Source organism: Schistocerca gregaria, chromosome X (genome assembly GCF_023897955.1).
Source record: "Schistocerca gregaria isolate iqSchGreg1 chromosome X, iqSchGreg1.2, whole genome shotgun sequence".
Lineage (NCBI taxonomy): Eukaryota > Metazoa > Arthropoda > Insecta > Orthoptera > Acrididae > Schistocerca > Schistocerca gregaria.
The window spans coordinates 520886417-520901401 of NC_064931.1; the positions used below are offsets into that span (position 1 = coordinate 520886417).

At 38.0% G+C, this 14985-nt stretch overlaps 1 protein-coding gene across 10 annotated transcripts in view; it reads left to right on the forward strand.

Moving 5' to 3' along the window:
* The window catches only part of LOC126297923 (dual specificity protein phosphatase CDC14AB-like), a 189789-nt gene that overhangs the window by 168433 nt on the left and 6371 nt on the right, over positions 1–14985 (forward strand). For 5 of the 10 annotated variants that reach the window (XM_049989241.1, XM_049989239.1, XM_049989237.1 and 2 more), the window contains one exon: positions 2746–2955. The exons of 3 other annotated variants lie outside the window; for them this stretch is intronic. In XM_049989241.1, coding sequence (XP_049845198.1) covers positions 2746–2955 — 210 coding nt within the window. Of the gene's footprint in view, positions 1–2745; positions 2956–5047; positions 5090–14985 lie in introns of all 10 variants that reach the window. 2 more of the 10 variants (XM_049989242.1, XM_049989246.1) reach the window with 2 other exon arrangements.

Below are 14985 nucleotides of genomic sequence, written 5' to 3' on the forward strand. Positions count from 1 at the left end.
GGGGCAGCAGCGCCACTATCAAATTTTTGCCCCAGTTCGGAAATATTGTAGATCTAGCACTCTGCAGGAAAACACTCATAAGGTAAACTAAAAGCCAACCAAGCCTCATTCCAGTGTGAATTTTTCAAGTCGTGCCCTCATCTTGTTAGTGGAAGATATGGGGTGGAGGCGGCGATCCTGTTTGTTGCTGCCCTTAGATTTAGATCTGAATTTCAAATCATCATTCTTGATTTGTCTGTTTTTCAGTTGATCTTGTTGTGTCTGCAGTTATTGGTGGTTGTTCTTCATTATCTTCCTTGTCCTCATCATCACAGTTCAGCATCAGCTAGAACACATTGGATATTGATGTATTGTGAATCTGAATGAAATCCTCAGTCAACTTACCACAGTTGGGTAGGACTCAATACCCTGAGTTTGGCAGGACTGGATTTCTTAATTCTCATGACCCAGATGGATATTCAGCATTTTGTCTTTGCATTATAAACCTGCAATTTCTGAAGCACTTGGGAAGGGTGGTAGGGCTGACATTTTTTTCAGGCTCAATCAGTCATAGTTATGGCAGTCAGAACTGTTTGAGCTGGTTAACCTCGTTAATCTCTCTCTCTCTCTCTCTCTCTCTCTCTCTCTCTCTCTCTCTCTCTCTCTCTCTGTGTGTGTGTGTGTGTGTGTGTGTGTGTGTGTGTGTGTGTGTGTGTGTGTACTTTTTCCTAAGGTTCAATGACTTTAAATCTTAAAAAACAGTGAAATAGTAAATTAGGTTGAACTTAGGTGCCGCAACAAAATGACGCACCCAACTACTGGTGATTAAGTTGTAATAAAACAGTTTACTGTTCCATTAATCCATCACCAAACTGTTGGCTCATGGTCAACATAAGCTATTATGATAACTGATAAAACAGCTCAAGCCCCAGTACAGTGAATAGCAATTCACTATAACTTAAATAAATTAACCAGTTTACTGGAAAACACCAACCGAGTCCACAGAAAAAAAAATTACTTAACTATCCTCACCAATAAACTGATTAATCAACACAAGAATTCACTGTCCTAAATGCCAGGTAGTTAATAAATTTAAATGAAGTCCCAACAACTCTTTGTGAGACCAAGTCCAACTCTCTACAAAATATCAAAGTCCAAACAATACTCGAATATTTCTAAGGCCTCCGGATTGCAAAATATTTCAAACAACTAACATATGGCTACACTGCTCATATCTAAGTACATGCTACCTCCTTCAATTCATCCCCAACTTTGTCTGACGCCTTTTTGTACTGAGTGACCATGAGGAATGTGGTCACCAACTTATGACTCAGTCATCCCCCCCAGAAAACTGTTACCCTTCTCCAACTCTCAGCACACCTACCCACAAAAAGTGTGCACATTGATGTCACATAAGGCCTCATGTGATCCCCAGTCCTTTCCTGCAACTCTTGATACGTAAGTTTGATTAAAATGATTATAATCCTCATCCCCACTCCCCCTACCACACAGTCGCTGTCGGCCCCGCCCCGCTCAGTCGCCGTCGGTCCCGCCCCCCCGCTGCATTCCCAGATTAGGAACTGCTTGGGTTTTAATGGCAGACCAAAGCTTACTGTTAGTTTGAGCGATGCATTCTTCATATGAAGTTGTGTGTTTGAGTTTGAACCTGTTGCCAGTTGTACAAATGTGTGACGTGTTGCAAATTAATGTTTTAAAAAACTGTATGGTAATAGTTATGCAGCATCTGTGAATTCTGAAAGTATCATGATTTGTCTATTGCTTTGTGATGGACCTGTGAATTACAGTTTTTAAAACAGGGTAGCCTAATTGAGAACAAATGGGAGCAGCTAAAAATTTAATATGCATTACATTATCTCTTATGATGCTAGAAATACTCTATATTTTGCTGTTAACTTGAATCTCCAGATGTTACTGTTGTTCGATTCAATCTTTGAAGAGTTCATTACTTAACATCTTCACGGTAGTGCGATAACAGACCGTATGTCGAGGGTGGGCTAGGATCACTTTTGTTCATGGACTCAAGTTTAATTTACAGTATCTACAAGATAATGTTTTAGTAATATCATGTGTTTGATATTTTAGAAAGGATAATTATATTTTTTCTTTGGACATTTACACTGTTGTGCTGTCTGCTTAATGTGAAATGAAGTTATATATACTTAATTTGTATGTACCCTCTGTGGTAAACAAATTGTAGATTTTAGATTTAAAAATGTTATTGAAGGTAAACCTTTAAGACATTTTAGTTGTTAGAACAAAAGGTTTTGTGTTTTTTATGGTTGTAATTTCTTTGATGTGGATTTTTATGTGATTTTTTTTTACTGTAGTAGATTTATTCTCATATTTGTTTGAAAAGTTGTGCATGTATTACTGTGTGTGATGGGTTTGCAGTAGCTGTCAACTGATCCTTTATGTCATTCCTTCCACTACATGTTTCCTTTAGCTAATTTGATATATTTTGGTTGTCATAATTTCTGGTAATAAGGTGATTGTGTCAAATTTTACAGTATTAGGATCTTGGTTGCAATAAAAGACTGTTCACATGTTTGAATGATTGCAAAACTGGTGACTGAAGGTTTATCGAAATTATTAGGATTTCTTTAAACAAGTCACATCAAATCACATGTTTGTAAATGAAAACTCATTGTTTGCTGATGTAGTTGCCATAAGCAAAATAATCTGATATAACTATATTTGAACATTGTATGGGATGCCAGTTTCATCACCACCTTCTTTGTTTCTTAGAAATACCTGGCTTCTTAATTCAATGTACGGATCCAATCGATCATTGAATATAAGCAAGGTAAATCTTGCTTCCCACCCTATAAGACCAGTTACCCGTGCTGCTGCAAAGTCTACACCTGCAACAACCTCTAACCCTTCCTCCCCAGCATCGAGCCTCGATATGACTGTACGCAGCGCGGACCGAGTTAGCAGATTTCATACTGTTCGTCAGTAAGTGCACAATATTCTTGTAGGCTGTGCTTCTGCATGATTGACTGTTAGGCATGTTTGCCATCCAGTTTGACTTTTAATGCTGGCAACATTCAGTGCTTGTAGAGTGTATGACATCGTGTAGTTTAGTATCATCTGCTGTTATTAGTTATCTTCAACACGTCTAACTGGCAATTAATCTTAGCTTTATAGCAATGTTGTTTCTGCTATAAAAAAAGAGTCGTAGGTTGTGGTTGTGTGGTGGCTTTAACACAGCTGAAATTATAAGCTTTTCATTGAGTGGAGCAATTACTTTTTATATTGCAGTGAAAGCTGCTAATTTTGTTATGCCAGCTGTACTTCACATATGCTCAGTTTGTTCTTAACACCAATGTACTGCTGTGTTGGTATATTTCGTTGGCATTAAAAGATGAAATTTATAATAAACCAATTTTACGATTAGTTTTGTTGCTTCTACGAGGTTTAATTTGTGATGTCATTCTTTTGAATGAAATTATAGTACATGACATTTGTATAATGTTTTTAAGGTTTCACTAAGAACAATTGTAATTTTCTATGGTGGTGGTTGAGTGATTACTGTCAGGTCTGCAGGATGATTGTGTGTAGTATATTTTTGTGTTCATGAGTGTATTTACCTATGAGACTTATACTAGATTTTACAAAAAGAATGATAGCAGTAACTGCTCAAACATATGCAAGTTACAAGATCCCATAAGTTAACTGAAAATATCATCAAACAAAATAACTGAGTGTGAGGTTCACATGAGACAAATAAATAAATCACAAACTCATTGCCAAAAGTTTTGACCTTTTTCTCATTTGTCCATTGCATTTGGTTTTTGACTTGGAGAGGAATTCTGATAAGCTCATAGATGTCAGTTTCACATTTGTGTAGTGTGCATTCGCAGTGCATCACTAACACTTTACCCGGTAATTATCTTCCTCTTCACTTATTATGTTTCTCACATTTTCAGTGTAATTTTTTTTAACGCTTTATAAGAATTACATGAGTTTTGACTGGTGTGGTCTAACTTCTACACAATATCATCACTGCATTCATAGACATATTTTTGTTTATAAGATTGATGTAGTGACTGTGTCCATGTACCAGTACTTACAAAAGACAGATAAATTTTCTGATGTGATGTGCCTTTTTTGTATAGAATTTTTGGCATCAATAGGAAGGGCCAACAATCCCAGTTAAACACCACTACTAAGCTTCTGTAATTATTAGTAAAAGAACTGGACATAATTTTGTTCTTGCACAAATAATAAAGTAATAGGTCATTTATGCAAACCCACAGGATATAATGAAAAGTAATTTTTATTCAGTATACTCATTATGTCTGTGGTGCCAATGTAGTAATGAAAAAGTGTACTTGCACCGGAAAAACATGTTGCGTACTGAGCTGACAGGTAACAGTGGTAATATGTGCTCCGAGAAAGCAAAATTCTCTGAAAGCCTAGTTTTGTTCTTGCTTCTTGATGAGTGAGGCCTTTTTGTAGTGTTGCAGGTGTAGAGCAGTGCTTATGTTGTGGAAAGGAAGGGAGACTCTGACGTGCTTTTCTAAGTTTTTCCACCCTCCAATCAATGTAGATAGCCGTTGCCAGATGCTGTCTTCATTATCCTTTTAAAATTTTAGCTTTTGCAAAGAAGAGATTTTCTGTTTGCTTATGCAGCTTTCAACACACAGATCACTTGCCACTGTCTGAAAATGTAATCCCAGTAGTAATGTTAAAAATATTTTTTCAGCTGTATATGGAGAGAGCTTAAAATAGTGGTAAATCTGTGTACGCAGCTTTAAAATAATTTATCTCTCATATATTTGCTTAAAATAGCTTGTATAGATTTTTTCTGAAAATAATACTTTAATCTGTTATGTTAAGCCATCTTGATGGTGAGGGAAGAAATTTTCATTTACTTTTTCCCTTGATTGTTACTCTGTTGCATTACAAGCTGTCTTATATTATAGCTGTTTATACTATTGAAAGGCCTATCTCAGCCTTTCACACAGTTGTATTCAGGACTTAATTATTAGATTTTGTGAACTGATATGTGGCAGATATTACAAAATATTTAATCCATTTTCAGATTAAATAAATAAAGTGTGCTGTCCCCGATTTGAGTGGCAAGGTAATTAAAGAGCAGTTCTTCTTTATACATGATATATTCTGAAACTAAAAATGCTCAACTAAAGTAACAATAAATCATCTGTTCATGCATAAAATATACTATATAATTCATATGTATAGCATTAACAGGCTAACCTTATGAGTATGTTAGAATTCTGACTAGGACTTGATTCATTTCTCGAGGAAAAGACAAAACCACATTAAATCCATGGTAAGGGCTTCTTCTGACTCCTGCAGTGACTATTGAGATTGGATGTAATGTTATGTTTTTGATAGCAAAAAAAAGATGTGGGGAGCTCTATTTTAGTTTTTATAGCATAAATAATAGTTGTTTTTACCATGTTGGTTCTTTAAAGAGCTTTGTAAAGTGTTGACTAGTTATGGTAAAAGCCAGATACCTGAGCTGTCCTAACGTAGCACGCCTTAGGTGGTTCATTTCTTTCTCCTACATTGGTCAAAACAATTGGTTAGTATTATTAGAAGCGTACAGAAAATATAACATTTAGCTCACTCACAGATCACATTAACATGAGACTTATTAGCAGGCACTTGAAAAATTCACATTCGCGATAGATATGAATTCTGCCTTAAAATGCAAGAATGCAAAATTATCTAATACATGGTATTTCATAGCAAATTGTATCCAGATGAACTATTTTATCAGAGATAGTTTGAAATGTCTTTATTTTCTGCACAGGAATATCAAAAGTTTAGCTAATTTTTGGTTTGAAATACTTTATTTTTTGCATGTAAATAGAAAAAAAAGGTAACCATTTTCAGTTACTGGTACTGGACATCCTCAGGCGAAGTCCATGCCACAGCAACTGTGAGTGGTTGAATGGTCTGTCTCCTTTATGATACTGCCAGTCTTAGCAAGCAGTTGTGCAAGAGCTGATACTGAGTGCTAGGTGCCGTGTGTTGCTTGTTGTTGTATTTTCTTGTTTTGAAATGAGTGAAGAGATTAAGCCTGGTCCATCACAGAGTTAGATTACGACCCTCACAACATCAGGTTGGAACAGTGGCCCTATGACTGTGTAGTTCTGCTGCCATGGAATCACAGAACATGGGTGTAGGCTGGCTGCCCTGCAAGAGGAAAGTGGAGCTTATTTGCTCCCACCGTTCCTCACTTTTCTAGTGGACATGTTTTAGCTTGTTTATGCTCACAGCCGACTGCCAGTTTATAGTGTTTGCTCTTTACAATGTAGCGATCAGAAAACGAAATTGCTAAATGTATTTCAACCAAACTGAAAGTCTAACCTAACTTGCACATGTTTTTTTTGTCCTACATCTACACTAAGTAACTTGTTTGTTCCTTCTGCAGTGCTGTCGGGTGTGGGTCACATGACTTTGAAGGCCCATGGAAGGTTGAAATCAATCCTCTTCAGATTTTGTAGTCATTGCATTGGGAGGGAAATGGAAAAATAATATTGAGAAACACCTTAGATCAGAGGAGGACTCTATCACAGGCAAGAAAATGCTGCTACTTCTCATCAGAAGCAATCATTTGTTGAAACCTGTAAATAAGTCTAAAAGAAGAAAACAAACAAATACCACTGTGAAAAAAGAAAAACAAAAGTAAAAGTTTCAATCATAAAGCTCCCCAATCACCACTCTTTTTTTTAAACAGCCAGTGTCAAAGCACTAAGGTTTGGTCTCCAGGTACATAACGTAACAACCACCTTGTAAATTTGTACGTCTAATCATTTACAAACAAATTGGATGTGAATTTTGCCAAAATAGGTGCTACATTTTCAGGCCCCTACACATTAGTGGGAGGTATTCTAGTGTTGGAAGATTAGGAGTTATCAGTGCTATTGTTGACTGCAATACATATAAAAGTGGTGTAGAATAGCAGTGAATTGACTATTGAGTCACTACCTTTGTGAACTGTAGATTGGATAGACTTTTGAAGGTGCAGAGGCAATCTATGGCAACCTTCATGATCATAGGCTGTTTTAAATAGTGGAAGGTATGTATGAAGATTAGGCTGAAGCCATGTGTAAGCAGTTACATCCAGAGACAGTCATCATCTCCTGTCTGTAACTTATTACAATAGACAGAAGAATGCAACTTTTCATGATCCTCTGAAACACCAACATGACAACACAATAAATCCAGCCTGTTTGCTACTGTTTCTGCAATGGCAATGTTTGTGCACGAAGGCACAGGGAGTGTGTTCCATCAGTGAAACAGCCCTTCAGTGGTGTCAAACATTGGATAAAGAAGAGGAGCACTCAAATGGGACTATGTTTTATTTTCTTAAGGGTTACTATTTAGTGCTGAATCTGACAACTGACACACTCATTTGCTTTAGGGGAAGACATGAGAGACAGCAATGAAACAGCTCAAATTTGCTGTGGCAGCTGTCAGCAGTCACAGACATACTGCCTTCCACATTACCCAGTGCAGTTTTTCTGTCACTTGAAAATATGAAGACTAGACCCTCCAACCTTTAGCTGTGCCATATGATGATGCCATAGATGCATTGTCCTTTTAATGGGTTGCATTGTTTATTCCCAAAGTGTTATTGGATGATATGATACATTGTGTGCAGGTATTATTGGAATACCTTGCCCAGCATGAACATTTATCATCTTATAACAATGATGATAGGCCAACACTTCTCACAATTTTATCTGATTCAGTGATAGTTTTGACCAATGTATATACTGGATTCATCATTAATGAGGAGGAAATGTACGTTCTGCCTTACAGTGTACTTTTATGGCTCCCACCAACACCGGCTCCAAGAAAATCAGAGAATTTTTGTGGCAAACATGGTTTCTGTTAGAGTGTAACACATTTCAAGTTTTAATTAAAACAGGTTTAATGGGGGCAAATACTGTCTTTCTTTCTGTTTGTATGTGGTAAAGACAATAGGGTTTATGAAACTTCACTTTTTGCTTTAGTCATTCTTTCTAATTCCATTGTAATACAGATAAATTTAACCCTTGTATAGACTATATTAAAAAACATTGCTTCAGTGTGTAAAGCAGCATGGTGTCTTTGTAATTTATTTTTCATTCATGACTTGCATTATGTGGTGTGGTTGCACCAGTATTATCTAATATTTTTTCACACTGAACATCATATTTCTTGTAATTTTTATAAGTAATTCCTTTTAAAGGTTTCACTCATATAAAATAATTAAATTTTGCATAAACATGCCTTAAACTTAACCCAGATAAACATAATTGTTATGTCTCAAATTATGCAAAATTATCACATAGAGAAATAGTGGTTCCAATTTAATTCAGGATTTGAGTAATACTATTAAATATTTGAAACATTTCTAATGCACACTGTGTGTGTGTGTGTGTGTGTGTGTGTGTGTGTGTGTGTGTGTGTGTGTGTGTGTACACATGCACACGCAGGGGCCATCCAACTGCCCATACACCTTTGTTTCACAAGCTAAATTTAAGTGTAGATGATAAACAATTCTGTCTTTGTATTCTACTCAGGAATGCATGTGAAGTCTGTATGGAAATTTAAAAAAATCTTGTATGGATGTTGTGTGTGTCACACTTCCTTTTAATATTTAGATCATTGAAGAAGGCTTAGTGAGGTTTTCAGTTATCAGTTCTGCATCAAATTATTAATGCTCATCTTTATAGAATAAATATTTCATTGACTTCAGCTGCATTGCCGCAGAAGGTTATCTTATTATGTTACCAAGGAGGCAAAATCGGCAGTTTGACCTAAATATTTTTGACCAGTTTATCACCATGTTTCATTAGTTTTCCTGTACATCCATGTGAACATGAAGGAATTTTACATATTATACTATGTCTAGTAAGTACCAGGGACCTTCATTTGAAATTGAATAAAATGGATGTTGTTAGATTGATAGTTAATATATTAACCATTTGTAAGACTCGTTAGCCATGGAAAGATTAGGTAAAATGCTAAAAAAGACAGGGTTTAATGTTCAGGATATATATTAATAATTTCTTGTTGGGTAAGTGAATCTCAATTCTGAGGTAGGCTGCTTTCTCAAGAACCTTTGAAATAATTTAAATGATGCAAAAGTATGTAGTTAGAGATTATTTAGTTACACTTCAATTCTTTTCCCATGCATTTATCCTGCATAGTGTGGGGTCTGATTTTTTTGATGATCTCATAGTTTTTTATATTATTATTATTATTATTATTATTATTATTATTATTATAGAATGAAATTTTCACTCTGCAGCGGAGTGTGCGCTGATTTGAAACTTCCTGGCAGATTAAAACTATATGCCAGACTGAGACTCGAACTCAGGCAAATGTTCGAGTCTCAGTCCGGCATATAGTTTTAATCTGCCAAGAAGTTTCATCATCATTATTGTTATTATACTTATTATTATTATTGAACTGCGTGATCAGATGCCCTTACTGACACCATGGTCACCAAGGTAACCAAGGTTACAGATGTGCCATCTGTCTGTGAACCATGTAAACATTGTTCTGTGTGTTATCATATTTTAACTGCTTGTGTACCATATTCTCTGAGGTGGAATTTGAGAACCAGACCAGCATTTACCTAAACAGGTGTGGGAAACTGCCTAAAAACAACATTGAGGCTGGATGGTGTACCGTGTGTGTGTGTGTGTGTGTGTGTGTGTGTGTGTGTGTGTGTGTGTGTCATGACACGTGAAGGGGTGCAGGTAGTCTGCAGTAAAGTTCACATAGTCCACAGCACGTTTGATAGGAAGCCCAGGTAAATGTATTCCATAGCATAACACTGTCTCCATCTGCGACACGGTGCATGTTTTGAGCAGCTGTTTGTCTAAATGGTGGTTAACCCAGATACGACCATCGACCTGGTGTAACAAGAAATGTGATTTGTGTGACTGGATGACAAGTTTCTGTTGATCAACAATCCAGTGTCGATGATCCTGTGCCCACTGCTAGTGTAATTGACAGTGTTTTTGGGTCAACACGAGAATGTGTGGGGATCATCTGTTTCAGGTCCCTATGTTCGACAGTGTGTCCTGAATCAGGTGCTGTGAAACACTTGGCTTGCACTGACAGTGAACCATGTCAAGAGATTTGCCACAGATTGACACCTAACCTGCTGTATAGATCGTGCAAGTGTCCGACCTCCATGTTTTGTGATGAGGTGTGGATGTGCAAATACTTGCTGCTTACTTGTGGTTTTTCTGTCCTTCAAACACTTTCCACAGATGTTCACAACAGTACCATGCAAACAGCCACCAAGGTTCACTGTTTTCAAGATGCTCGTTCTCAGGCACTCAGCCCCAACACTCAGCCCCAACACAAGTGGATTTCACCATGTCATTGCTAGAATGAGTCTCCAACTGTATCTGTTCCACTTGTGTACTTTCCTTACTGCATCTTGTGCCTGCATCCGCACCACGTGGCATACAGTCTTGTAGTGGGCAGTGATCTTAATGTTTTGGCTCATCAGTGTATGTCCACTTATATAAATACTACCAGAGCATTTTTCAATCTTACAGGAAAGTAAGTGGGTTGTTGACAGATAACAGAGAGAGCCCAATTTGGCGAAGTAGTTCAGTAGTGTGGTAGACTTGCTCTTGTAATAAGGGGTCTAGTAAGGAGTCATAGTTCTCCAAAATAGATGCAAACTTATTAGAGAAATATACGAGAACTCGCTCCACTGCATGCAAAGTAATAGACCATTTTATCTCAAAAAATGAGCAGAAATAAAGTTTTTATAAGTTCAGAAGGAAATATATGCAGACCATTAGCAAATTCCCCCATGGCTTTAAAGGAGGAGGAATTGTGAATTAATTTAGCAACTGAAGCTGAGCAGTTGTTCATCACTAAGTATTGACATCTTGAAGAAGAATTGTGGAAACTGGTTGTTCTGAGTAATTAAAGTTGGTTTATCTTTATAACTGTCAAAAGCAGATGGACTGCACAAGGATAATGTAGAGCTATAAGCTCAAATACAGTGAGATGTAATAAGAGTTGTTGACCTCAGTGCTATTGCAATCAATGATCTGTAGTATCAAAATATCCACGGGTGTACTGCCGGTCTATAGTGTCCAACGGGCACAATATTTCGGCGATCAAACATGTCGCCATCATCAGGTGAACTGACAGGACTGAGCTCCTGTGAACGCGCAGGCATGGAGATCCGTACGCTATGGCTGCTCAGGGGGAACTGGGTTCGGTCGCAGCGGCGGCAGATTTAAATACCCTCCGCCCGCGGCCCGCTCCCTCCACCGTCTGCACCCCGCGCCACGGTAGCGCGGTGGAACAGATTGCGACGGCGTCTGAGATGACGTCGGTGTGACGGCTCTGTCCGCCGTGGTTGTCACAACTATGCGTTTGCTCGATTTACTCTTGATTAACCCAATCGCTGGTTCCCAAGCCTTGCTAAGATTATAGCCACAGTCACGGTTTGTGAGGTCCTCAGTATACATATACAGATAGCAGTAGTATCACTTACACAAGGTATAAAGGGGCAGAACATTGGTAGAGATGTCATTTGTACTAAGGTGATTCATTTGGAAAGGTTTCCAGTGAGATTATGGCTGCATGGTTGTAATTAACAGACTTTGAATGCGGAATGGTAGTTGGAGACAGATATGTGGGACATTCCATTGCAGAAATTATTAGGGAATTCAAATTCCGAGATCCACAGTGTCAATGTGTGCCTAGAATACCAAATTTCAGGCATTAAATGTCACCATAGACAACACAGTGGCAGTCAGCCTTCACTAAACGACTAAGAGAAGCAGTGTTTGTGTAGAGTTGTCAGTGCTAACAGGCAAACAACACTGCATGAAATAACCCCAGAAATCAATGTGGGGCATATGGGAAACATATCTATTAGGACAGAGTGGCAAAATTTGGCGTAAATGGGCTATGGTAGCAGAACCAATGCAAGTGCCTTTGCTAACAGCACGACATCCCCTGCAGCGCCTCTCTTGGGCTTGTGACTGTATTTATTGGTTCCTGGATCACTGGAAAACAGTGGCCTGGACAAATGAGTCCCAATTTTAGTTGGTGGGAGCTGGAGGTAGGAATTGTGTGTGGCACAAACCCCACGAAGCCATGGATTCAAGTTGTCAACAAGGCACTGTGCAAGGTCAAGGTGATGGTTGTTCCATGATGGTGTGGGCTGTGTTTACATGGGATAGGTCCTCTTGTCCAACTGAACTGATCATTGCCTAGAAATGGTTGTATTCGGATACTTAGACACCATTTGCAGCCATTCATGTTCGCAAATGACGACGTCATGTCTTTGGGCCACAGTTGTTTGCGATTGATTTGAAGAACATTCTGGACATTTCAAGTGAATGATTTGGTCACTTAGATCACCTGACATGAATCCATAATTGAGATGTCAGTTTGTGCACAAAATCCTGCACAGGCAACACTTTCACAATTACGGATGTCTGTAGATGTGGCATGGCACAATATTTCTGCAGAGGTCTTCCACTGAATGACATGTTGAGTCCATGCCATCTCGAGTTGGTGCACTACCCCTACACAATATTCGGATGTATCTCATGACTTTTTTCACTTCAGTGTATGAATGGCCTGGCAAGCAACATTTCAGCTCTCTGAGGCCATTCACAGTTGTATTTAGTAAGACGTGCAGATGACCACCAGCTAATGCGAAGATTGACCCCTGGCACTTAACTTCATAAATGTAATGTAATGCCTGTACTTTGGTTACAGTTGAAACCTTCAATGTATACTATGTGCTATGGAAGCTTATTTTATATTGATGCTATGAAATTTCTGGTCCGCTGCAACTCCCAGAGTGCCTTGAAGCTATACAATGCATGCACAAAGCTAATAAACAAGTTGTGGTAATTCGTGATTTTCTTCTCCAGGTATAAAGATCAGGGAAGGTTGCAAAGACACATTGCTGTCAAAGGAAATGAAGTAACGGATGTGACAGCTTAAGCAAGCCTGCATGGATAATACTGTAGCACATTGTTACCTTCATGTGGGTGTCATGCTATTGAGACACGTTCATTTCTCAGTGCAAAGAAGAATGTCAGAAAGTGACAGACATTAAGTTGAGGGCAGTCAAGCCAAAACAGTGGCCATGATACCACCACCTTTCAGATACTAAGGATATGGGAAAGTTTCTTTACCATCCGTACAAACTTGGCAGGATCAGCTCAGAAGAGAATCCACCAACGAGCAATGCTTGTGGGCTACAAATTTTGCATGAGAGCAGATGTTAATTTATCCATTAATCTTCCATTGACAGGCTTAGCCAGTTTTGCAAATGGTCAGACAACTAAATTTTCCCAAGGCTTGTAGCCTTGATTACATTAAACTGTCTGGCTGTTCCAAAGCTTGCCCTTCAGGCATTAGTTCCCAGGTAGTCCTATTGCATACGTTTTGTGTGAGCAACTTAACCGTTACTTACTTATGCTCTCACCCAGGACAGTACAATTACGTAGGCTGTGTCCAGCAGACTGACTCTCGGTGTGTCAGCTATTTGTCTGCTCCTGCTCACCTGTGCCCATGGGCGAGCGCTCAAGTTGGAACAACCTTGTCTAAATTTTAACAACGTATGTTAAGATCGAGACAGTGTTCAACATTTTACAATCGGTGTTGTCGAGGGCTGAATGTGAATGGGTGAAAGTGAATCTGACTTTAATGGAGTTTATAATTTTAGACATTTCAGCCATATTTGTCCTACATTATTTTAGAAAACTGTCAATAACTGCACTGTTGAGCACCCTTCATCGTGAAAAGGAAAACTCATGTTTGTGTGAACACACATTTGTTTTACAGCCAGTACACACACATCAAGATTTGCATTCCACATCTGTATTGGTTGTCCATATATCACCTTGACATTTGTTATTTAAAGTGTTAGAACCAATAATTGGGAACCTTCTGTGTGTGCCAGGATTACACCATGCCATCTTTCAGCACATCTGTTGTTATGTGAAAGTTTTCTTGTGTCTTTAATGGTACAAAGTAAGTTCTGACTTTTTGGAAATAATTGCTCACACACTTATGCATACAGCATGTGGACAAGAATAGAGAAACTCAAATAAATAAATAAATAAATAAATAAATAAATAAATATTTTTCACTTTTTGTATATAAACTTTGCCAGGAGTGTAAACAGTGAGAAACAAGACTCCTCTGACCAATTGACTTTCTACCACTGTTCCATAGTACTGGTTTTATGGCTCCAGCACCACTTTTTCCCATTGTAGGCATTTGCATCAATGATATATAGTTGTGGAATTCCAGCTTACCCTGCAATTCCCTGATTGTGGCACTCCCTTCTTGTTGTTTTGGTGCTGACAGGGTTCACGAGTGCAACATTCAGGTCTACAGTGATATTTGCAGCTGTCATCCTCTTATTTTTAATCACAATCTTCTTCAGGTGTTTCCATATTTTTTTTACAACCCTTGTTCAAAAAACTGAGAACACTATAACATATATTCACCATTATAGATAAACTGTTGGAAAGGATGGGTGGGGGACCTGATGTGAGGCAGTATTTGTTAAACAAAAATTGTTTCATTTCTCCAGGATATTTTTACTCCAAACATTGACTAGTTTTGCAGAGTTTTAATTTTTTAAAGTGTTTAACACTTGTATATCATTTTTATTGAGTCCCGAAGTACTCCACATCACATTCTGGTATTCGTGAAAAAGTTAACAAATTGTCCTGTTAGAGAATAATTTTTTGGTGGCTCAGAGTAAATTTGGATTGGCTGAACTATATGTGCAAGATAAATGGTGGCTTCGTTTGCAGGTGACCTAGAAATTTAAGATCACATTTTATTTAAGACACTTGGTTCTTTTGGGTGGTAGTGTGAGGGGTCAGATTTTCATCTCAGCATAACAGATTTTTAAGTTTTTCATTGGTTTCCATGAATCCTGTTCTGAAAATATCACAATGGTTTCTTCAGTGAAGTGCAAGTTAACATTTGAAT